Source organism: Camelus dromedarius, chromosome 22 (genome assembly GCF_036321535.1).
Source record: "Camelus dromedarius isolate mCamDro1 chromosome 22, mCamDro1.pat, whole genome shotgun sequence".
In the NCBI taxonomy this organism is placed as follows: domain Eukaryota; kingdom Metazoa; phylum Chordata; class Mammalia; order Artiodactyla; family Camelidae; genus Camelus; species Camelus dromedarius.
In genome coordinates, this window is record NC_087457.1 from 17,486,133 (window position 1) to 17,512,527 (window position 26,395).

General features: G+C 36.7%; 2 protein-coding genes across 6 annotated transcripts in view; one reads left to right on the top strand and one right to left on the bottom strand.

The window, feature by feature from the left end:
• The window catches only part of WRN (WRN RecQ like helicase), an 89,586-nt gene extending 80,958 nt beyond the window's left edge, over positions 1-8,628 (bottom strand). For 4 of the 5 annotated variants that reach the window (XM_031440164.2, XM_064477483.1, XM_010987990.3 and 1 more), the window contains exon 1: positions 8,387-8,626. In XM_031440164.2, the coding sequence (XP_031296024.1) occupies positions 8,387-8,472 (86 nt within the window). In that variant the 5' untranslated portion in view covers positions 8,473-8,626. Of the gene's footprint in view, positions 1-8,386 lie in introns of all 5 variants that reach the window. The other variant, XM_064477485.1, reaches the window with a different exon arrangement.
• A 516-nt stretch (positions 8,629-9,144) lies between these two features.
• Positions 9,145-26,395, top strand: part of PURG (purine rich element binding protein G) — a 33,605-nt gene continuing 16,354 nt past the window's right edge. Inside the window, 2 exon segments of the mRNA XM_031440166.2 lie at positions 9,145-9,216; positions 9,527-10,399. Of these exon segments, the coding sequence (XP_031296026.1) occupies positions 9,533-10,399 (867 nt within the window). The 5' untranslated portion in view covers positions 9,145-9,216; positions 9,527-9,532.

Below are 26,395 nucleotides of genomic sequence, written 5' to 3' on the forward strand. Positions count from 1 at the left end.
CTGAGGAACAAAGTTGTGTCACCATCACTGTGCAAAGTATTAGGAACACTAGTAACAAAGGCTAGCTGACTGCAAAAGTTAGCAGACTGCTCCAGCATTAAAAATTACACTATGAAGAAGCAGGGAAGTAGAGAGGAAAGAAATCCAGACTTGGACTCAGAAAACCCAGGCTCCAATGTTGCTTGGTGTCAAGAAAATATATCCAAAAGTTAGAAGTAAGACAAAAAGACGGCAACATGTCCTTTCAATGTCATATGTCATTCTTCAGCCTTGTCAAGATTTCTGGTCCACTGGCCCAAGTCACCACCAATACCACATATTCAAAACAAGCCCCTTAAGCCCCACTCAAGGATTAATTCATATGGAATATACCTTTACTTGACTCATCCTGATTTAATTATACTGATTAAAACCTCACACTTTATGAAGTTACATGTTAACTTGCAAATTTTTGTCTAGTAAAGAGGCAACTGAATTCTGTCCAGTAGATTACAGTTCTGTAATCTAACCTAACAATTATTCCAAAATTCCTTCTCCAAAGTCTTTATGTGATGGTCAATTTATTGTGTCAGCTTGACTGGGCTAAGGGTTACCAGCCCAGAGCTGGTCAAACACTATTTCTGGGTGTGTCTGGGAGGGGGTTTCCAGAGGAGATCAGCTTTTGAATAGGTAGACTGAATAAAGAAGATTGCCCTCACCATGCTGGGCTTCATCCAATCTGTTGAGAGCTGAATAGAACAAAAAGGCAGAGGAAGGGGACACTTGCTTTTTGCTTGAGCTGAGACACTCGTGGTTCTCATGCCTCTGGACTCTGAGCAGGTTTTACACCATTGGCCCCTCTGGTTCTCAGGCCTTTAGATTTGGACGCGACAACACCACTGACTTTCCTGGGCCTCTAGCTTGCTGACAGCAGACTGTGGCACTTTCCAGCCTCCATAATCACACAAGCCAATCCCTCACAGTAAATATCTTCTTCTGTATCTGTAAAGATCCCATTGGTTCTGTTTTTCTAGAGAACCCTAATATCTGTATCATCTTCGTTCCTCTTTGAATCAATTTTATCTCCTGTTGGTTTCCTCATTAATGAACTAAATAAATGTGACATATATGCACTGTATATTTGTATCAGAGTTGGTCTTTAACTTTTTTTGGAAAATTATGCATTGACCCTAGGCCACTTAGCATCCATGTGACCATGAACAAGTCATTTTACTTTTCTAAATTTTCATTTCCTTATTTGTTAAATGGGATTTAACTGCCATTATATTACTTGCCTTATTACATTATTACATTATATACTACTTGCCTTACTGACCACAGGATTGATGTGAAGATGAACAGTGCTAACCATGATGTGACATCTTTTAAACTGTAACTGTACATAAGTTGGTATATTGATAGGAACACTGATAGCTCTTTTACTGCTATTATCCCTCGTTCCCTTTAGAATACTGAGAGGGATCAGGAATCTGTGGGTGCAGAAAGAGACACCAAATCCATACAAACTAGACAAAGTATATAAATTTATCAAAAGTTAATGAAACACTGAAGTGCTTCATAGGCAGAATGTTCTTTTAAATGACAAATCCAAGTAGAGAAGAGAAATGGTTTCACTTAATCCAAAAAGACTTCATGTTACCCTTCAGACCTGACCCAAGGGGTACTGAATTTCAACATGGATCTATTTTCTTTCTCTGTAATTATACCTCACAAACTATATTTAGGAGTTTTCCAATTACAATCTAAATTACAACGGTAGTATTCATATACTCATCTTACTTTTCATGTGAGTAAAAAAGAATATAGAAAAAGAAGAAATTTCAAAGACTGATAAGCTGGAAGATTGGATTTATAAATTTTCAAATAACCTAACATAGAAAGCTTATAAATCCAAACCAGCTTAACTGATTCAGCAATTCAATTTGGTTACCAATGTCCTAATTTTGGTTGGACATTTTGGGTTTCACCTATACAATTATGTATTTTCTACTAACAGAGGCAGTTTCCAATCAAAAAGCCTTTCAAATGTTATCAATGCAATGAATTTTTAAAATTCTGGATTTGATTTCTTTTAATTTATTATATTACATATTTTTGAAAATGTAATATTGCCCTTTGAGTTTATCTATACTTAACCAATATATTAGCAACTACTTTATATATACATATACACATATATCTATACATACATAAACACACACAAATATATAAACAGACATGCAAAATCTATTAATTTATTGTAGAACATATACTGTATAAGGTATTCTCTCCTGTATTGCTTTTGAGAATTCTACTTTTCAATGCATGCAGACGGAAAAAAATATTAGAATCAAAGAATCCATGACAAAGCCCTCATTAAATTTCCTAATTAAAGAGGCTTTCAAGACTTTCATTACTCTATTGCTATTTTTCTGCTAATCTTAATTTCCCTCCAAATAACCCAAGCAAGCAAACTAGAAAAGCTAAATAAAACAACCATTAGCATTTGGTTCAGCTAAAGTAAATCAGTACAATTTTAAAAACAGGAATCTTTTTTGGAGATCTATTTCTTTATAGGTATCTACTAAATTTTCATAACTCTCAAATATTATGTAATAGATAATTTATATTTTAAAAGTACACATTTAAATTTGTATTAATAAAGTCAATTGAAATAAAGTACAAATAAAACCAAATATATACAATAATCTGCCACTAAAATGCTAGTGACGGGGAAAAGGATAAGAGCCTCTCACGGTGCTGTGTCACTGTGAGAAGCCACACTGCCCATAAACCAGGAACATGACCTGAACTGAATCCATGGTACAGTGAAGTGCTTTATAACTGAATTTCACTACCCAACTGAATAATTCATTATTTTTAATGAATTTCCTCTGTTCTGTAAGTAGCTACAGCCAGTCAGCTAAAATCAACCACCATAAACTGGGAAACTGCACAGAAAGTTTTCAAGCAAGTCAATTTAAAACTTGCTTAGGCTGACTATTTGTCCTTTTCCTTTTTTACTGTTACTTCATACCACCTGAGATGAAATTTTATAGGACTCATTATCAAAAGAACATTAATTGAAAAAAAAAGAAAGAAAGAAAGAAGACACTAATGAAATTATTTACAAAACAGAAACAGACCCACAGACATGGTAAACAAATTTATCATCGGGGGGAATGTGGGAAGGGATAAATTTTGAGTCTGGGATTTGCAGATACTAACTGTTATATATAAAACAAATAAACAAATTTCTTCTGTATAGCACAGGGAACTATATTCAATATCTTGTAGTAACCTATAATGAAAAAGAATATAAAAACAAATACATGTATGTATATGTATGACAGAAACATTATGCTGTGCATCAGAAATTGACATATTGTAACTGGCCATACTTCAATTTAAAAAAAAAAGATCAATCTTGAAATGGTACCTCAGTAAAGCCTTAAAACATGCTTAAAAAAAAAAGAGGACATTGATGGTTGCCTACCCAGCATCCATTCCACCCTGCACTCTTTGTCCAGTAATATAAATTTAATTCAGCTAATGACCAGTTACCTATGAAGTCCATGTGCTTCAAGGAAGCTGCCTCCATTTCCAGCTCCCATGGTAAACTCAACTGATCTAAAAGTAATCCCATTCCCTTTGCTACAATGATGATTCAGAAACTGGGGTCTAAACTCAAGGCATCCCCCTGGATTTGAGTTAAGTGTAAAATTTATGACTGAATTAGGGCAGTGAGACACAAAAGAAGGGTTTAGGGGAGTTCCAAGAATAATACATCTTGCTCTTGTTAGAAAGCTACCAGAAGAGGTGCCCCCGATTTGAGAACAAAAAGCCTGGGCCTTCTAGAGCCAGCTGGCCACCATGATGGAAGTCAGCTTGAAGATAAATACATAGAAGATGGCAAATATGAGAAATGGAGCCACAGTTGACAGACTAAATCAGTTTTCAAGTCAGCCCTACCTTAGCCTTCAAGTTTCATTTTAATAATAAATTCCTTTATTTTTAAGCCTGTTTGAATCAAGTTTTCTATGCCTGCATTCTAATTAATATACAAATAAATAACTGAAAATGAAAGTAGGTGGTCAATCATTTGGTTTCTTTAACTCCAATCCTAAATAAAAATAAATTAGAAGGATAAACAAATTAGCCACACAAATATACAATACCAAAAGTTTCATAATTTCACATGAAGAGAGTTTCAAATCCCTTTTGAAATCAAAGTAAGAATTAAAATAACATTAAATAGCAATTTAACACATAATTATAACTTAACTAAACGAGTGATATTTAACTTTAGGATGTAAAACTGCATTGGGCTAAAGTTCAGCATTGCCAGGTAGAAAGAAAAATGCATATGTTTTACAATAAGATCAATTTAAGTGTGGAAGAGTGAAAGATAAAAATAGAGATAGAGTGAAAAAATTTGTTAAATTAATACACAATCTGAAAGCAACTGTAAGTTTACCCAATCAAATCTTTCATAAGAACTTCAAATACAGCCTCTTCGGACAGGGCAAGCTTATGTAAAATGAGTAAAAGGAAAAATCAGCAACTTGATGATTGTACACCTCCTAGAAGGCAAAAGTTATCTTCCAGTCCAACTCTCCACCAACATACTCCAGCACCTTCGTTTCAGGAATGAACAGCAAAAGGTAGATCAGGTGCCAGTAGGTGGTCTCATACTACATCAAAATTCCCAGGAGCAGCAACAAAGTAAAAAAAACAACAAAAATATTTTTTCCAATGGCTTCTATTGTTCCTACCATAGACTAGGAAGATCCCATATCTTGGTCTCAGAGAGACCTAAAGAGAGGGTGCATCTCTGCCCTCCCCTGAAGAGTCAGCCAATCAGACTAAAGGTGGAAGATCATAAAATGCAGAGAACACTGGAGTCAGAAAGAAGCAAAGGCTTGAAGTAGGCTCAGGAGGGAAAGTTATTTTGAGGAGAATGTGAAATTATTTTAATCACTTATTTCTCAAGAAATTATTCAAAAACCATCCTTTTTCTTAATCCTCCCATGTATTCGGCATTTTATAAAGGAAGGAAGGAAGGAAATCACCTTTAAAAGAGGCTAACTGCTCTGCAGGTGAGGGAGGATACATGCTGATAAACCTGTACAATCCTCGAGGGCAGTACCGCAAGACTCAGAACAATGACGAGGCTGGTGATAACAATAAAAACGGTGATGATATAACTGAAAAATTGTGCTGAACACTGGAATTTGACACAACATTGTAAAATGATTATAAATCAATAAAAAATGTTAAAAAAAAGAAAAGGTGATGATGATGATAATGGCTTTGAAAAAAAGAGGCAGACTGCTATTACTAAACAGCTTTCAGAAAGGTAAGCTTAACTCTTATCAAAAAGCTAAAGTCTCCTAAAATAATACTCCTGAGATGACTAGATTCAAGATGAACATATCCAAATAAAGGACTTCTCTAAATATAAGCAAGAATCAATTTAAAAATATAATTTATATCTAAACTTAGTAACAGCAAAAATGACCATCTACTAAGGAATAAACTAACATAAAACATGAGACTCATTTTAAAGACAACCAGACAAGTTTACTAAGCCATCCAAAAAGGGCTAGAAAAGACATACTGACAGGACAGTTAGTCTCAAAGTTGTAAATATTAATTAAATCAATACACTCAAGAAGCAATACCAAGAAAAAATGTCAGCAGGATTTTTCACTGAACACACAAGTTTTATTAAAGTTCACTAAAAAGAAAAATTGGTCACAAGCAGTAAATTTTTTTTTGAAAATAAGACCAATAAGGGGAAACTCTATTAAGTATGAAGCAGTACACAACAGTAATTAAAATAGTGTGGAATTGGTATAAAAATAGATATAAATCAATGGAACAAAATATACCATAAATAGAGAAATCTGACATATGATAAGGAGGCATTTCTAATCTTTAAGAAAGAACAAAGTATTTAATAAATGAAACCAACAAAGCTATCTAAAACTTTGATATACCATTAGCAGCAAAAATTCAAAAGATTAATCATATACAATATTTGCAAGGGACAAGAAACCGGCCTCATCATTTTCAAATTTTGTAGAACTCAGCAAATACTTAAATTTCCATACCATTCAATACCCACACAGGTGAACAAAATGTACGCAAAGGATGTTCATTCTAGCAGACTGTAATAAAACATACTACAAGCAACAGGGAGGGTATATTAACAGTTAAATAAACAAGGACATATCCATAATATGGCATAATAAGCAGTCAGTAAAAGAACAAAATAGAACTATATGTATCAAGATGACAAGTTCTGTAACATAGGTGTCAAGTAAAATAGGAAAAACTAAGTATCAGGAGTAGTTATCATTTAAATTTGAAAATATAAAATGATATTCTGTGCTTATGTATATAAATGCAAAGAACAATGCAGGAGGATACATACCAGGTAATAGGGGCGTCTACAGGGAACAGAATGGAACTGAGATCAAATATGTACAGGGAGAGCTTTAATAGTGTATAGTTTGTTTCCCAACAAGCATGTCTATTTCTCTCCCTCTCCTCCCTCCCTCCCAACTCCCATCTACCTCTTTCTTGCAATTTGAGAGTAATATAAAGGGCCTCTGTAAATAATGAGATCAATCGTGATTTATATTTTTCCAACTTGGGATGCTGAGGATAAACATAGTCTTATGATTTTAGTAAAACCAAGAATGAGAGGAGGAAAAAAAGAGGCTGATCACCTTAACACTATTAGGAAAGACAAGGGTAACAAACCCACTGAACTCTCCTCACCCCACCCACAATGTTTAACAGCAAAGCTTTTTGAATGGGACTGACCTCCCACTCAAATCCAATTCCAGGAATGAAATCCAGTTGTTTTAAGGCCAACATAGAAATCCCATTCCTCCACCACACAATTGATTCAGGGAAAGGAACAATAACCCAGGTCTCAGTTCTCTGGGTCTCCAAATCTGCTCATAATTACTAGGTCCAAAGTAAGTCAACTGTAACAAAGATCAGGATTCTCCTTCCATGGTATGGGCAGGGGTGTTTTTGCTCCTGCTAGATGTGAAGGAAGTGTAATTAACGTCACTGAATCGTACACTTAAAAATGGTTAAACTGGCATATTGTTATACATATTTTACGATTTTTTTTTTTGAAGATCATTCAGATCATGGTGTTTCCCTGACAAAACTCTCCAGGAGGTTCCCTTCTCCCTCAGAATGAAAACTAAAATTCTCAAAACAGCCTACAAAGTCCTGCATCACTGTCCCTCTGCTCTTTGCTGTTCGACTTTATCTCCTACAATTCTTCTCTATCTCACGCTGCTCTAACTTACTGGCTTCCCAGGCTGCTCTTCCAACACACCAAGCAGGCTCCCTCAGGGATTTTGCAGTGTCTCTTCCCCCATGATAACCACAGGACTAGCTCTCTCATTTCCTTCAGCTCTTTATTCATAAATTACCTTCTCAGTCAGGCCTCCCCTGACCACTTACTGTAAAATTGCAGCTACCCCCACCCACGCTCTTCATTTCTCTTTCCTTTACTATTCTCCACAGGAGTTTCACTTTCTGAAACACCAGCCACTGGACATTGCCTATCTCTCAACAAAATGTAAACTCCAAAAGCAGAGAGATTTGTGTTTGCTTTGTTCATTGATGGTATCCCCAATGCCTAGGGCAGTGCTCAATAAATACTTGTTGAATTAACAAAGGGAGACCACTCTTCAATGACATCAAAATCTGCACTGCCCTCCATATCGGCCTGCAACTCCCCCAAAATTAACAAACCAAACTATACAAAGCCGAAGTACTCTGGCTTAAAGACTACTAAATTAGCATCCTAAGGATTTTGATATCCTTTTCCTTACGGAGAATTTTTACATACTCAAACATATCCAGAAAACAACTCAAATTCAGCCAGGAAAAAAGAAAAAAGAAACCATTAAGAATTGAACTAAAAAAACTTTGAACTCAAAAAAAAACCTACATAACTTGTTACATTAAACATAATGAGTTATTTCCCTCTACCCTGTTGTGTAAACATGGAGTGTCTCACATTCTATAGCAGTAATGACTGTATCGGAAGGACAGAATCCTAAAAGGCACGCGACAGGCAACCAATCAGCCGCACAAGCTAAAGCTGGAGGGGCGAGTAAGCACACTTTGGATTGACAGCAGCTGTGAGAAGGCCTGGGCGATCTGGGTACTTTTCCTGGGTGCTTTCTGGGGCCCCTGATGGAGTCCACCTGGGTGAAGTGGAAAGGGGAACGAGAATGTCCGTCTAAGGAACCTCCCCACGCAGCCCAGACGCCTGCTTTGCCGGAATGAACACCTCCAGTGTCGGAGAAGGCTAGAAATGATACCCCAGGGTCTGGAGCTGGAAGCAGGAATAGGGAGGACACCTTACCCTGAGAAGAGCCAGTTCAACGGAACTTCTCCTTCAGCTGGATGACTTGTGGAACGCCCCAGCAGCAGGGTCTGGAACCCAGGCATCCAGGACAGACACCAGTTCAACAGACTTCATTCCCGCGCTGCAGAGTGCACGCCGGGGCGTCACGGCGCTCAGAGTACACATCATTCTCGGAACATGCCCGACCTCCGCTCACCCGGCGCCGCGCTGCAGCCAGCCGTCCCAAGTCCCAGCTGGCTCCTCGGCGCGCATGCGCGGGGAAACCCTCGCCGCCGCTGAGCACTCCGGGAAATGTAGTCTGTACGGGTGCCGGTGGGCCGCCAGAGTCCTGCGTCCCGGCGGAATCTGGAGAAGTCAGAACGCTTTCGCCACCCCGGTCCTAGTCACGTCGTCACACCTGTCCTGTCACCTCGCACTCACGCTCCATTCCAAGCGTTGGGCTTTGGTCAAGGCGCGCCCCGAGGGGGAGCGTGAGACCCCGTCTTCCCTTCAGCGGGCTGTGCTGGAGGAGGCGGGGTCCACTGCCCGCCCCCCGTCGCCACCCTCCCCGCCCCCCCTCCCCTCCCCGGCGGGTGTCGGGCGGGTGCCCGAGGAGAGGCGGCGGCCCCCGCGGCGGCCGCAGGAGGGGCGGCGGCAGTGGGCACCGCAGGCGATGCCCCTGCCCGGCTGCTCCGGCGGGGGGCGGTGCGAGCGGCGGCGGCGGCGGCGGCGGCGGCGGGGGAGCAGGCGGGGGGCGGCGGCTGCGGCGGCTGCAATCGAGGGGCCAAGAGCTGGAGGCGGCGGCGGTCGTGAAGGGCATCGGCGGCGGCAGTGATGGCAGTGCTGATGTGAGTGTCTACTTGCTGGGGACCTGGGGGCTGCCGAGCCCGAGGTGGGCGACCCGGCGGCGAGCGGGAGCGGGAGGCCAGGGGCGGCAGAGGGATGCTCTGTGTCCGGTGCGGAGCCGGGAGACGCCGCCAGCCACCGACCGTCCGGCAGATGCAGGAGCCCGGCGTTGCGGCGTCCGGCACCTTGCAAAGCGCGGCCCGGTGTGGGGGTCCCGGGCGGAGGCGGGGGCAGCGCAGGCCGAGGGGCGTCTGCGATTGTTCTCAACACCCCTCCCCCACCCCACCCCGTGTGTCTGTTTGTCACTTGCAGCTGAAGATGGAAAGAGCCAGGCGAAGGGGAGGCGGCGGCGGCGGCCGTGGCCGTGGCGGCAAGAATGTAGGGGGCCCTGGCCTAAGCAAGAGTAGACTCTATCCCCAGGCCCAGCACTCCCACTACCCCCACTACGCGGCTTCAGCCACCCCTAATCAGGCTGGAGGCGCAGCCGAAATCCAGGAGCTGGCCTCCAAACGAGTGGACATCCAGAAAAAGAGGTTTTACCTAGACGTGAAACAGAGCTCCCGGGGCCGGTTCCTAAAGATAGCCGAAGTCTGGATAGGGAGAGGCCGGCAAGACAATATCAGAAAGAGTAAACTGACCCTCTCCCTGTCTGTGGCAGCGGAGCTGAAGGACTGTCTGGGGGACTTCATCGAGCACTATGCCCACCTGGGCCTGAAAGGCCACCGACTAGAGCATGGCCACGGCAAAGAGCAAAGCTCCAGGAGGAGACAGAAGCACTCCGCACCCTCCCCACCAGTCTCCGTGGGGTCCGAGGAGCACCCTCACAGTGTCCTCAAAACAGACTACATAGAAAGAGACAATAGGAAATATTATCTAGACCTAAAGGAAAATCAGCGGGGTCGCTTCCTAAGGATTAGACAAACCATGATACGGGGGACTGGCATGATAGGTTACTTTGGCCACACTTTGGGCCAGGAACAGACTATTGTCCTCCCAGCACAGGGGATGATTGAGTTTCGGGATGCCTTGGTTCAGCTCATTGAAGACTATGGTGAAGGGGACATCGAGGAACGAAGAGCTGGAGACGATGACCCGGTTGAACTCCCAGAGGGGACTTCTTTCAGAGTGGACAATAAAAGGTTCTACTTTGATGTGGGCTCTAATAAATATGGAATTTTCCTGAAGGTAAGTGAGGTGAGGCCACCTTACCGTAATACTATTACTGTTCCATTCAAAGCTTGGACAAGGTTTGGGGAGAATTTTATCAAGTATGAAGAAGAGATGAGGAAAATTTGCAACAGCCATAAAGAAAAGAGAATGGATGGCAGAAGGGCCAGTGGTGAAGAACAAGAATGCCTCGACTAGGATGAAATTGAACTCCATCAGGCAAAAGTTAAAAATCATAAAATTGGCTAAAAGTACTGATCCATAACCATTTGAAGAAGTTTTTCCTCTTTTTTGGCCCTTTGTTATTAGTAATACCTCTAGTAGTTTATACTTCAAGGAGTCTGATTCTCATGTTATGTTATCCATAGAACACAATCATTCTTATGGGAATTCCAGCCTTCCCAAAGCTAAATAGTTTAGCTGCTTCAGCTGCTCCAGACTATTGAAGTATGCAAATCAGCACAAAGTGTGACATTCTGACCTTCTAAATACCATAACTAAGATTTACATTGCCTATGACATAAGCCTGAAAAAAGATACATATACTTAATTTGGAAGTGTGCATTTCTATTTAACAAGCTCCCCCCAAAAAGTATTCCGTTCCTACTTCATTAAAAGCTGCTAGGCTTACCTGTAGGACAGTTACCACAGAAACAGAAATTGACTTCAAGTATAGTATATATATATATATATATATATATTTATAAAAGTACAAGTTAGAAATATATTAATTGTCCGTTGGGTCACTGACTATTAAACAGTACCATTAAAGAATCCAATCTTAGTGTTACTGTAGTATTCTCTAATTTCAAATTTTGTGGTAACCCTACAGTTTGTAGTTGCCATGTCAACACCATGGGAGAGTTTTAATTGGTTATTCTAAGCTAGTTAACAGTCCCATCTTCACCTCTGATTATTGTACCATATATTGTTATTGCCTATCCAAAGTTTCAGGAATTACTTTTATGTCACTGTTGCGTGGGAGGCTTCATCCTATGGCTTTGCTGTGGAAATCTTGATGTTTTAGCTTTTCCTGCTAATTTGAAGGCTGTGAGAGGTTCTTTCCCAAAATATATCATGGACTCAAGGTGTTATATTTTATGCTGCTGCTTTAACACTGTTTCAGAGGGGTTGGTGCACCAGTTATCTATATAAAAACACATCTGGAATAATATATTTAGTAGCAATTTTGCAGTTGCTACCCTTCAAAGCATGTCAACACTTCCAGTATAAACCTGACTTTTACAGATGTTTTAATTCCAGGGGGAAAAAGCTTTTTTTCTAAAAAGCATTTAGAATAAGTATAAAATTTCAGTCTGGAAAAAATATTCTGTGAAGATTGGTTATAAACATATCTGAAAGGAAAATTCAGGCATTTTCCAAGGTGCTCTTAATGATACTTAAAAAGGTTTACTTTACGCAAGACTCACCCATTTACTCGTATTAAAAATTACTTTCCGGGAAGTGCCACAGCAATTTTTCAACACCTAAGCAATTTTTTAAACAAGTGGATATAATGTATATGTGTACCAACCCACCCTGTATGAACTGCCTGAAATTTTATCTGTTGAGCTGCATTTTATTCTGAATGAAATTACTGTCTTTTATCTTGGCTTTACTCAGCTCCCACACAATAAGTCCATACAATCATGTTTTAAGAGCCAGACCCTGATTTCAGCCCTCAAATATAGCTCTCCTTGATGAGAGCTGGCTGCATGGATTGAGATCAGAATGTAGCTCTTCTTTTAAATGCGATGAGGAATTCATAATCACTATAACTTTTTTCTTCCAGAAGTTTGTCCCCAAATACATTTAAGTAAGGTCCCTAGGAGACCTTTCTAATATGAATTAAGAAAATTAATTTCACTGATTTATGTTACTTAAAAAGACAAGCAATCAGTTGCCCAGACATATATGCTGGTGTCGGCTTGTAGATTGTACTTCCAGTTTCCTCAAGTAGTATGAAGGAATCTCACTAGTTCATTATAATTGTGGACCATCTGGATCACTTTGGAAGATTAGAAGATAATGTTAGTACTAGAGTTAATAGCACATGGTGGGTGTTGAGACTCTAAAAGTAGCAAGGATCTTGAAACAGTCCTAAATGTAAACTATCGTAGGCTTGATAAAAAGTCGGTCTGGGGTCTGCGAAGGAGTGGTGTGCACCTGAATTCCTGTACTACTGATTGTACTGCTGCCCATCTTAGTGCCTATTAATAATAGTTAACCTGTCAGATTGTGGCAAACTGGAGCTGTGACTATTCCAATATTCGAGTGTTCCTATCACTATTGCATTGCTGTGACTGTATACTCTCTTAAAACCTTCCCTTCTAAAATATTTATATCTGTTAAGTCTAAATAATTTCCTTTTTGCTTTTTAGTCTGGTAGGTAAGATTTGCGTGTGTGTGTCTATATATACATATATGTGTGTGTGTGTATACGTGTGTTATATATATACATACACACTACTATGTCAGACTTAAATATCTTTAACTCATTGTATATGAATATTATTAGTTTAATTTTGCATTAATAATTTAAGTAAAGAATTAGTTAAGCAGCCAAATTTTCTACATGTACACTTCAAAGTTTTTACCATCTCAAAGCTACGGATTAGATAAATGCATATATGCTGGCAATTGAATATACTTTAGAATCATTAAGCCTTCTGCCAGTCCTTTTGTCTCACTTTTTTCAAAATTAATGCTCATTGGAAAATGAAATGATGCTATGATTTTTTGATACTTAAAATTTCCAATCATTCATTAGCCATAATCAAATGAGATCCAGTCCAAAACACTGGTGTTAGGATGCTTACTGCCATGTATCTTATAAAAATAAGCTACTATTCTTCTCTGTGCAATATACATTTTATTTATTGTCATTTGTAACATAAATGGAGCTGCAAGTGTACATGGTATTCTTCAAAATAATAGGATCTCTGCCTTGAAGACATAAAACTCTTAAGGCAACTGGATGTGTTAGAAATCAAAAAGTGAGCATTAAAATTAGTAACCAGAATTACTAGTTCACTGTATAATTCTAAAACACTGATGACTTTTGCACATAATAATCCAAGTATAATGTGGTACAGACTCAAAACTGTAATAATATAAGCTAATAGTATGAAATTTGGAAACGGGTTCCTCATAATGGTTGGCATTGTGCTCCTACCAATTGAAAGCAGCACTAATCTGTTGCTTATATGCAAAAGATGCAATGTATTATAAAAGTATTAAACTTCTGCCACATTTTATAATTTTCCTTGTTAAAGCCCCAAACTGCCATGTCCCTTAAACTTGAGTCAAACACAAGCTTATTTGCACTAAAGAGCATGGCCAAAAAGTAAATGACAGGGTGGAAAAGCTAGTTGGAACCTCTTGAAATAATTGGTTCTAATGGGAGAATTTCACATTTGTCTATTTGAAAGCTATATGGTCCAGGCAGACAATCTGTCAGTTCACTAATTTAATAATGCACTTTACCTTTTGTATATAAAAGATGTACATTTATGCCACTTGACTGGTGGGGTGTGTTTCGATAACTATGTAGTTAGAATCTGTAGGGTGATCTCTTGCATGCGTATGTTTGTGTTGGAACTGCTGTAGTAACAAGTTTCCATTAAGTCGGTGTAATGGCCAAGAGTAGACGATGCTTCCGAAACAAACCCCAATACATTTAACAAAGAATTTTGAAGTAGAGTTCATATTTGTATTCTTAAGGGCTAGAATCAATAAAAAAAACTATTTCTAGCCCAAATTAGTATTACAGTTGAGATTATATCTAATTGAGATTCCCCATAATACCCTGAAAATGAATTTTGGGAATTTGTATAGACCAAAAGAATTTTAATGATACTGTTTCATTATTGATGTGTGTTTAAATTACTAATGAAAAGACAGTACATGATACTGTTCTAGAATTAAAAGTATGGTTGGCTGATGTGGCATCATTAAGAAAACATCTAGACTAAAGAAATTAAATTCAAATTAAAGAAATGCCAAGAGCCTAAGAACAATTGCTAAAATAAATATGATATTATTTCAAAATCTGCAGAAATCCAGCTTTCACCAACCAAAAAGGGTATTAGGGGATTTAGTGTATACTTCCATCCTAAAACTTCCTAAGATGTACATTTGAGAACTAGATAATTGTTGCTTAATAATAGGTTGTATGTACTTTACTAAGAAACACTGTGTACTAACAATTCATCGAGAGTATACTATATTTACTGCATTCATTTTATATCTGTGGATAAGAATACATTATATATAGTGATCCTATCTTAATATAATCATGTATTTATATTGTAATTTTGCAAATATTTTCAGTAAAATAAACATTTATCTGAGCTGCACAATTTGAAGAGGATGAAATTGGAATGCACCCTCAGACACTCAGTTTTAATAAGCAGCTACCATTGAGAGTTGATCTATGTACTATCATTTTTTTAGATTTTTGTTTTATGGTTTATTTTAATATTTAAGTAAATAGGACTTAATTGGAAATTTGAAGCAGTGTTCTGAAAATAATTTTTTCATTAGTGTGAGATTTTTTTTTCCTGCTTATTTCCAAACGTCTTTCATTGGAACTATTTATAAAATCTTATTCCAAGGTTTATGTAAGAGCTCTGCTTAGTCACCACATAGTTTGAAGTCTATCTTTTACCAAAACACCAAACATCTCTGGCAGGATAAAGTCTAAAGTAAACCACAAAGAAAAGTTAAAATTAGTTCTGTACCAACAGAATAATACAAGTGTAATATTTATCACTGCCAAATAAGATTCTTAAAATCTTTCTGAAGTTTCCTTAAAGAGTTCTTGAATTTCATACAGAAATGGTGGCTCATGGTTAGCCAGTCAGAGGAAGAGAGTGAGGATGTTAGCATGCTGTCGAGACAATCTGTAGTCCACAATGCTGTAACAATGAGGCACAGGGAAAGTGTGTTTTTCCTAAATTCATGTCTTGTGAGAGCTGAGTTTTTAAATCGTAGTTACTCTGTCATACCCAAATTTATGTAGAAAAAAAAGTTTGTGTTAGTACATTTCCTTGTATACTGTAAAAAGTAATCTTTTTTTCTTAATTTGACTTGATTTTTAAGTAATTTAAATTTGTTTAAGGGGTGGGTTTTTAATCAATATTTTTGAATAGGGAAAACATGCAGGTAGTGCAAAATTTAAATGCACCAGATGGGTCGACAGTGAAAAGTAGCAACCAGTGTTACCAGTTTCTTGTACATCCTTCTAGAGTTACTCTGCATATACAAACATGTGTAAATACACATATATTCCTTTTAAATATACAGTTAATAATGTATCATATACACTCTCCTGTACCCAGTAATATCCATTTTAGATCTGCCATTGTAAGTGAACTTTTTCCCCTTTTACTTAGATTCAATACTTGATCTAGTTAACATAGTATTTAATTTGAACTATTTTTGACACCAAGAGAACCTCAAGGAAATTTTGAATGAATCCCATTGGAATTTACTCAAAATGCAAATATATATATATTTATTTATTTATTTATCAATTTTTTAATGTATGAGTATTTCTTCCCTTTCCTATTCCTAACCACTTTTGTCTTCCTATCTTCCCCTCTTCCTTCCCTCAAAAAAGTATTAGTCTTTTTCCTAAAGTAATACAGTTCAGGAGGTTAAATTATTTAACCAAGTATTATTTTAGATTAACTGTGTTCTCTAAGGGAAAACACCCATATTTAAAAGCTTTAACAGATTATCACTTTTAGTCAGTTTTTACTGATTCTGCTACTATTATTTTTATCCAAAGACCTTGCCATTATAAGAGCAAATCAGCACTAGAACCACAACAAAAGGTTATGATGCTGTTGAAATCTTTTGATTTACTAACCCGAGCTTTTATCTTTATGATGAGAAAGATATTAATGAATAACTCATTTAGCACCTGATCAAATCCAAGACTAAGCAAAGGGATAACACTAGTTCTGATTATTTAAATCGTTGAGGGACCCGGAGTCTGTCCAGTATCTTTGGGACCAGCAGATTCTATGATGATTTGGGGAAAGAGTAAAAACTTGGGGCCTGTGAGGTAAGAAGTACAACTAAATCATCTCCATTCTCTGCTGGAAGAATATGAAATGGTAAAAATAAATGTTTAAAACTGAAGTTAGCATAATTACTATTCCTGAAAATGTAAACAAAGTTGCTTTAATAGTTACCCAACCCCTCCCCCCACCAAAAAAGTCATAATTTTCTTTTTTATTCACATGGGGGGCATTTTAAGGTCACTTTTGTAATAACCACCAAGAAAAAAGTTGTTATCTGAAAAATTAAAGGTCCCATGCTTGAACCCTGAAGGATCCTATCTATTTATGAATTAAAACAACCAAAGTAAAAGATCCAATACTATCAGGAATATCTTGAAGAATATTTGGGTTTAGAAAGAATGTGTTTAACAGAGTGGTATGTGTAAACTTTGTGAAAAAGTTCAAAGGTTTAAAAAAAGTAGAGCATTGGTTTCAGCTTTAGAATAATATCTCCATAATGGATGGCATGATTTCCTGTTTGTAGCATGAGAGAGGTGTTGTTAGAAGACAGCATCCTCTTGAACATATATTTTGAAAGCTTAAAAGAATTTACTCCTTTTATTTTAGTGATGAATAATTCATTATCCTTTGCAGAATCGGCAACATTGGTAAAGATCGCCGGGTATTTACTTATTTAAGCTTAAAATGGTTTATAAGTATTGTTCCTTATTTAAAGAGAAGGGTCAAAAGGAAGGTAAATTCACCTTCGGGAATAAATTTTGCTTAACGGTAGGCTAAAAAATGATAATTTAACATCCTTAAGGAGTTTCCCATGTTGGTGCTTTCTGGTAAATTGTTTCCAAACTTTACCTTCTTTGGAATTTCCCTTGTCAGAAATTACTTACTCTTATTGAGGCCAATGGCGTCTGCCAGTAAATTAAAGCTTACTCATAATGAATTAGTGCTGCTGCAGTGAAGTTAGTTTGTAATGTGAATATGAAGAAAATACTTATTTAAATGGAATATACAGTTTCTTCTTTAGCGCTGTTGACTTTTTTCTAAGATTGAATAGGAGTTGTCTGTACTTTCTTTTTACTCCATTATACTTATTTCTGTGTTATTCTATTCAAAGTATTCATTGTTCCCAGGAATTACTAGGAGTAAAGAAAAGGGAAGGGAAAGAAATCCCTAAGAAAACTATTGATAGTATGTAAAAGCTAGAGACGGTTGCTCAAAGTGTAAAATTGGGAGAAAAACGCTTTTGTTGGTTTTTGTCTTTATCAAAACAGTGGTATAAATCTGATTACTTTATTTGATCTGATTAGAATCAGAATGTCTTTTATCTGGGATGCCTGTATTCAGAAATACTCAGTATTTGATTTTTCGTAGAGAAAATGATTCTATGGGATAACACTCTTCTTGAGGATTTTATTTATGATTTGTTGTGGATTTGATGAAGTTGTTGCCTAGAGGTAGCAAATATAAAAGAAGACATAGAGAAGAGAAAAGGGGTGGCTGATTATTTTGCTTGCCTATAACAAAAGAAATCAGTCTAACCCAAATGGGAGAAATAAGTCATTCTCAAAATTAAATTCCTCTTTATTTAATCTTTAAAAGAGCATTTGTGAAAGAATAGTAAGACCTAATTCTGCCAGTGTCCTGGCCTGGCCCTGAGCAAAAACTTTTGTTGGATGGCTCCCTTAAAAGAAACATGAACATGATTGTACCAGAATCTAGAGTTCCCTCCTACTCTAAACTTTTTAAATTCTGTATCAGTGGGGTGTGGAAAAAATAGATGGATAATACCAGAATTGGAAATTGTGAGTAAGAGATTCTCTCTTTATATTAAAAACAACTATAATAATGCAGCAACCTGTGATGATGCCAAAAAGAACATGCGGAAGTGTCAGTTTTATAACATGTAAGAATCTCTTCAGCCACACAAAGTATAATTTTGTTCCTAGTCCTCTTTAAGACCAAGTTTTTGTATACGAACCATGTAACTATCTTATGCTCTAATTTTATTTTAAGAAATATTTTTGTTACCTGTATGAGGTCTCATTTTTTGGAATTAGTATCACTTGTCCTATATATATGGTAATCCTTTTTTATATTCCACATGGCAGAAGAATTTTTAAAGTTAACATCACTTTCTGAAAAGCCATTGTTCCTGAAATAGTCACAAATTACATTGCTAAATAATACACTGCAATTATCGTTGCAGTGGTCCCTGAGAATCAAGTACTTTCTTTGACTCCTATCTCCTTGGTCCTACTGAAAGTCCTATGTTACAAATCATGTTGTTTAACAAAGAAAATCAAAGAATACTGAACCACAAACAGTATGGTTCTGCTTTGGAGGACCTGTAACCGCTAGGGTGTGCAAGGATAAAACATCATATTGAGTTTTTCTGTTTGTTCATTTTTAGTCTTGAGAAACTGCAAAGATTGATGATTAGAGGGGGAAGAGAAGCATCACACAGGTTTTTGACTTAGAAGCATTTATTTAAAAGGCACCCCAGTCTCCTCCTATATGCAGGGCCACCACCATTGTCAGTAGGATTAAAAAAGAGTGACACCTTTCTCTCTAAACCTCTCTTGGGTGCCTATTGCTTTATCAAAGACAGTGTTTAAGAGCAAGCAAGGGCATTTTGAAGTGCATATACACACGTGTATTTTGTTAATTTCAAAAATATCTGTGCACATAAAATTCCATTGCAGAAACATGCAATATAATAAAACAATCTTTAGCCTGGTGGTGGTTCACAGCAGCAATCTGATCAACAGATTGTATGGAGTGAATTGGCTGTTGAAGTTTTTTTCTCTCTTCTCCTTCTTCTCAAAATAGCAGATCCATTTTAGGTTCTTGATTGCTTCTTCTTCAGTGTAGTTTGAAAGCTAAATGGATGGAAGAGAATAGTTTAGACAGCTCTTTGCCCTGGCCATTTTGTAGAAAATTTTCTCAGTTTCCCATTTCAAACACTCCAAGCAACTTCACCAAAAGAACCCACCTAAGTGCCAAAATTACCCAGCAAATAAAACAACGGAACCATGAGATAATGATTTAGGAAAAAGGATAAGGATATGTAGAAGACATCTAGATATAAAACATTCCTTGTCTTTTGCTAGTTTACTTAAAAAAGTGCTTTATTTTCTTTAGGACCTTCAGACTAGCAGTATGATTTATGCAATGATGTTACTCTAGAATTTCAATAGGATAAAATACTCTGAAATTCCAGTTGAGTTTATTATGGAATTTTATCTATCACTGTTTAGTAAATTCCCCCAGAAGTGTAAACCATGCTATCAGCAGGCATAAAAGTAGAATTCTAAAATTCTGTCATTCATAAATAACCTTCCCTTTTTCCCCTCCCTTCTGTACACTGTATCCTGTTGAAAGTGGTTAAGAATACTCATTTCAATAAAGAAAGACTAAAGCTTCTGTTTGGAAATTTAGAAATTGCCCTAATAAACTAGAGTATAGACTCTGAGAAAGAAGGGCTACTTCTTCACTTGACTAGTTTCAGCACTTACCGTGCTGCCGTCGGACAGGTCAGGGTGACTGGGAAGCATTTCCCTTGGGATGACATGGACCTAGAGGTCAGCTACTCCAACCTTTCAGTGCACAGTGGGTCTACAGAAAATATTTTGACTAGAATGATTGACAGGTAATTTCAAAAATGAATTCAACCTGTAGGAAAATTGCACCGTGTCCATTTTTAAACAGAAGGTGGTAACAAAAGGGAGTCAATCAAGTTTTATCAATACTAATAACTTATAATACTAATAACAATAATAATTAAGTATTGAATACCTACCATATACTAGGCTTTGCTGGGCCCTTTATAACTACTATTCCTAATCTTTATAGAATGCTCTTATCATTCCCATTTCAATATAATTTTCCAGAGGTTTTTAGAAACTGGTTCAGGATTTCAGGACTAATATATTTGAACCCTAATTAACACCAAGCCAAAGATTGTGCTCAGTCAATTAGACCAGACTGCCTTTAATACTCTGAAATTAAACTCCCAAATAATAAAGCACAATCTACCCCAACTACCATTATAGATAAGTCTGCCTCAGATTACTGGGAATTATTTTATCCAAAACTGCTCCCTATGTATATGGGACTGGTACCATCAAAAGACATTTGCTTATATGAGGGTTCGCCTAGTTGGTTGAAGTACGGTGCTAGTAAATCCAACTTATTTGATCTTTAGTTTACAGATTGAATCTCTAATCCCAACCAATTATTTCAAATAAATGTGAATAATTTTTTAAAGGGATCAGATGATGAGAATACAGATGATCATCCCAATTCTATCCTGAGAGCAGACAGGAGACAAATTACTATTCACTGTGGGTCTACAGGTTCATTTTCATGAACCAAAGTCAACTGGTTATGTTACAATAAGTCATCAATATTAGTGAGAGTTTTATTGGGGTTTTTTGCAACTTCTGTCTTCCTACTCTTTCTGCATTATTCCATTCATTGTCGCATTTTAATTACCAAGTTTCCTCTGTTTTGTTTTTTTTCTTCTTAACTCCCAAGGGATAAACTGAGATGACTGGTCTGTTTACAGATACACATTTGTCTTCATTACTCTGGGCCAATGGTTTTCAAACTTTAGGGGGATTAAGAATCACCTAGAAAGTTTGTTAAACCACAGTTTGCTGACCCCCACCCCCAGAGTTTCCATTCCTTAGTTATGGGGGGTGAAGAGAGGACCAAGACTTTTTGTTTCTGACATTCCCAGGTGACCCCATGCTTCTGATCTGGGGACCACACTTTAAGACCCAATACTCTAGGCTGATGTGATTTTACCTTAGCTACAAAAGATAGTGAAGGAGAAACTTGGGTCAAAACAGCTGTAACATTGTGATAGAAAAAAAGCTCAGTGCTTCTCATGCTGCCTTCTGAAGTTTACAAATCTTAAAACAAGCAACCTTTTGTATAAATTAACTGAAGTTTAGGTAAAAAATTATTTTCTTCTGTTTTTGTCCTTTTGTTACATTTAGCAACTCTTCTTAGTTCCCTCTGATTTTTTTGACAGCTATTTTGAAATATCTCGGATAGAAATTAACCATGATGAATCCTTATATGAAAAACTTAGCTTCCAAATTTATGGAGACTGAAGCATATTTTTAATTTATTAAATAACTCTGGCATACAGGTCTTACTAAAGGAAAGAGAATAATTTCTATTCTCAAGGATTATTAAGTTTTAGGGAATATTGAATACTAGGACTTGAAGGGAACTTGGAATTAGTTTAGTCCTTTCAATTTACATTTTGTGACATACTCCTTTAGTTGAAATGGTTCATAATTACTAAAATAGGCTAAGTAAACAGAAAATAAAGGCTAAAGCTTAAAATGCTGCTTATCTCTTAAGATATACAAGTGGTAAGAAATACCTAATTTCTCTTAAAAGCATACAGTATTTTCACCATCTTCCTATGTTTTATCTATATGCATAGGATAGAGGAACTATATATACACTGTAGTGTATTTATGATACTCTTTTCAAATTAACAGTTGGACCCATTGATTTAAATTTAGAGATACTTCACCTGAATACTCATTGAGAATATTATTTGAAAACATAACTAACATATTGAAGAATAATTTACATTTGCCAACCTGAGGACATTTTCTAATTAATGTGTTGATCAAAATTAATAAAACCATATTTTATATATGTCTGTATAGTTAATATATATGAATATACATAACCTGTCATTTCAGTGGGTCACATCCTATCAGGAACATTAAATTACTTCATATATGGACACTTGGCAGTTCTGCAAGTTCATTAGCTTCTTTCCAACTTTAGTGATTAGTGCTCCAAAACAATGAATGAATCCCTAACTGTGAAAAAGATTGACTGCTCACCAACTCAAAAGGATCATTACGGGCAGTGTAACTTTTTCTTAATATTCCCTATCCTGTTTATATTATAGCTACAGTTAAATTTTTAGATTTAAAAGAATTAAGCCTCAGAATTATAATCTGGTTAGGCTTCAGACAGAATAGAGGTTTATAGAAGGTTTCAGCTCAACATGAGGGAAAACTTCAAGACGGAGTGTTACCCCCTCATGACTGGAATTATTTAAGGAAGAAACTACATGAGCACTCATGTAGGATGTGGAAAGGGAATTAATAAATCAGAAAAAATTGGATTGTTACTACTTTGAAGAGTCTTTTCAACTCTGTGACAATTTCTTGGAAATAATACTTGGAACTTTTGTGTTGAGGTCTTGTTAATTTTCCTGGTTGGATAAAGAAGTGTGATTTCACTTTTCCTAGTATTATTCTGAAAACAGATTGAGAAGTTTATCACTTCCTCCCACCCCTTGTTATCACAAAACAACATAAAACCAGTTTTCAAATATTCATGAGCTTTACTGATTAAATGATTTAGTTAAGATAGGTTACATGAAATTTGCCCTGCAAAATGAAATCTGTTATAATTTTCATAAGAAATAGTTCACTTTTAATCATTCATTTTAAAAAAGTTTATATGAAGGATAAGTTTAGAATTTATATTGCTATATCAAAAGTACCTTCTATGGGTTCACTTAGAAAGATGTAAGTGATAGCAGGGTCAATTGGAAGACCAAATTATTGGATATTATCAAAGTTTTTCTTTATAAAAATCCAGATTAAATTCTGTTTAAAGTTTGAAGCAATAGAATAATATTTTTGTTCTTCATTTTTTCTTGCACTGCTAATTTAAGATGGAAAGAAACCACAGTTTGCTAATTTCATTTTAAATAATCTGTATTAGAGGTCAGGTTTCCAAGGAAGTTGATTATTGTTGCAAATAATATGTGTGATTCTCTACTGGAGAGTTTCAAGTCTTTGTAAAAGGCATAAGGGTAGCTGTGGCAATAATGTCTAAATTCAGGGATTTAGCGTGAACCAATATGAAACTTAGAGAGTCCACTTTTTTCTTGTCACTTCTTCAGTCATTTGTGCTTTCTGTAATACTGTTAACATTTCCAAATTTCAAATGGACAAATAATAGTAATACATTTGAGAGAGAGAGAGAGTACATTGAAATATATTATGCCAAAATCTATAACTATTTCTGTAGCACACATTTCTAAATATTTAGCCATGTAAATTTTACTCCTTTACAGAAATTGTGTGTGTGTGTGTCCGTGTGCGTGCATGTGTAAAACTATAAAGAGAGCCCAATTCTTTCTGCATCCCCTTCCATGCCTGGGGAAGTAATGACAAATTGGTTTCATTGTGTTTGTTACTACAATCGATTGGCTGCCCTAAAGTGCTGCGTTGAGAATTTGAAATCTGCTTCCAGAGGAAAGAGAGAAGAACAGCATTCGTGCCAAATATTTGCTATTTGTCATCTCTGCTTTAGAGCTATAAAGTTCTCAGTGTGGGTCTCAGTGAAAATTTCAAACTTAGCCAGACAGCCGGCTCTTAGGGCTCAAACTATCATGTGACTCACCTAGGAATGTGTCTCTTCTAATACTTCAAAGAGATTATTTTAATCCAATAGTCCCTCCTTTGAAACAGCAGAGAATCTCTCCTGTGCCTCTGAAGAACTCAAAGAACCATGGCCATGACAATGTCATCAAGGATGCCCTTCAGCATTAAACTCTGTATTTGCCTCTAATGAGTTCTAACCTCCATTAAAAGGACAGCAGCTTCTGCCTTAAAGGGAGAATTTTAAAAATTTAGTCCAGTTATTCTCATACATTAGTGTACATGGCGTATTAAAAATGCAGGCTCTGGTCCCCATCCCCAGAGATTCCGATTTGGCTGGTCCAGAGTAGGGTTTGAAGTTGGCTTCTTAGTCTTTCTCATTCTGGTACAGGTGGTCTGGAGGCCATTCTTCATCATGGACCTAGACATGCATCCTTTCTTCCATATCATTTTTCCAGCTGGAATTGCTTAGATTTTCATACTGTCAGCCATAGCGCCATCGGATGATGATTTCTTGTTATGCTATTAACAAGTAAGATCTACAGCTTGCTTTAAACACAGAGAGGCTGAATACACAAATCTAAGTATTTAAGATTTTGTGCTGACATATTGGCTAGCTTTCTGGGCAGTAATCAGTGCCAGTTTCTCCCCTACCTCCTAAATTCAAATTTAAACTACTTGACATGTAACCACTTCTTGAATACTCCCTAGATTTCACAGCCAAAACAGTCTGAGTCTTTCCAGCCTGAATCAAATCCATAGGTTATTTGTCTTTTGCCTTCTCACAAGTTGACCTTCAAGTGGTAGAGAGCATGCTTAGCACACACGAGGTCCTGGGTTCGATCCCCAGTACCCCCTCCAAACATAAATGAATAAACCTAATTACCTTCCCCTCATAAAAAACAAACAAACAAATTGACCTTCTAAGTCTTGAATGACTTTTCTCAACCTGTTGTGTTTTGTTTTGTTTTTTTGAGATATAAACATACAATTTACTAGGAGTAGGAAAAAATATCCTTAATCAGTCTGAATGTCTCACTTCAGGTGTTGTTCAACTTTTTTTTAAATTGTGTTTAAAAGATTAAATAACATAAAATTTACAATCTTAACCACTTATCAGTATACAGTACATTAGTGTTAAGTATATTCACCTTATTATACAACCAATCTCCAGAACTTTTTTATCTTGCAAAACTGAAACTCTGTACTCATTAAACACTCGCCATCCTCCCACCCCCATCCCATGGCAACCACCATTCTACTTTCTTCTCAAACCTTTTTTTCAATAAGCAAGATATTTTCTTAACCCTTCTTCCATCAATAATGGCTTTATAGTTATTGCCACTTAACTCTCCAAGTATAATCCTTGTATCCTGTATTGATATAATTCTCACATGCAAAAAAGATTTATAATTACAGGGCAATTGTGCTTCTATTAAGATAAGAGATCCTTATAATCTTTGGGTGACTGTGAATTAAGGGTATTTTATCCTGGAGGCTTTCCACTGATTTACAGGGAAAGGTAACCCTTTATTCCTTCTGAGACCTAAGGAATTCCAAATGGAATCTTTGTGTTTGTTTGTCGAAAGTTTGACGTTACAGTTAACAGGGCAATTAGGCTTATATCCTGGAGTTTCCTAAACTTTTCCTGTTTACATTATAGGATTGTCTTCTCATTATTTATATAGTAATACAGTAGGTTGGAGGTATTTCTGGAATTTGACAGTGTGGATGTTCACTAAATGATTTCAGAATCTTTGCTTAGTATAATATGAAACTGTGTAGCTTTATTAGAAGCATAATTTGGGAGGAAATAGTTGTAAATTAAAAAATGCATTTTCTGCAGATAAATGTTTCAGATGTTATTTTCAAAATCATTGGCAGTTGAGGAAAAAACTCAACCCAAGAAACATTTTTAAAACTCTTCTTTTTCATAAATTTTTCTTTAAGAATTTCTTACGCCATAAAGAGTTTTCAAGAAATCAATAGTTTGCAATCCTATAAGCAACATCTATCTAAATAACCAGAAATGCTGTAATTATGAGTATTATGCTTGTGATCTTGACATAGAACAAAATCTACCTTTTCTTGGCTTAAATTATTGTGGAACTGACACAAAAACTAGTTGATTATGATTCAGATAGTGATAACTGAAACTTTCTTCATTTTATGAATTTAACAATACATAATATCAGTGTATTCCTATGATTATTTCAGACAAATGCAATTTATTTAGAACATTTTAAATAACTTTCTAATTTTTGTAGCACCCAGATTTTTCTTTAATGATCTGCTGCAAGATATTGGTAACATTTACTTCAAAGAAAATTCTTTAAAACTGAATCTCATTATTCCTTTGATTTCCATTGTAAGATCAGGAATGTTTTCTGGGTAAGGGGAAAATTTTTTTGAGTTGAAAAAAATTTAGTGAAAAAGTGGCAGTGCATCTGGTTCGGTAGCATTCTAAGCATTTTTTTTTCTCTTTGCTGTCCTCCCAGCACTATTTAAGGTCTTTCTTCATTGCTCACCATTACTGCCCTTAAATCACAGAA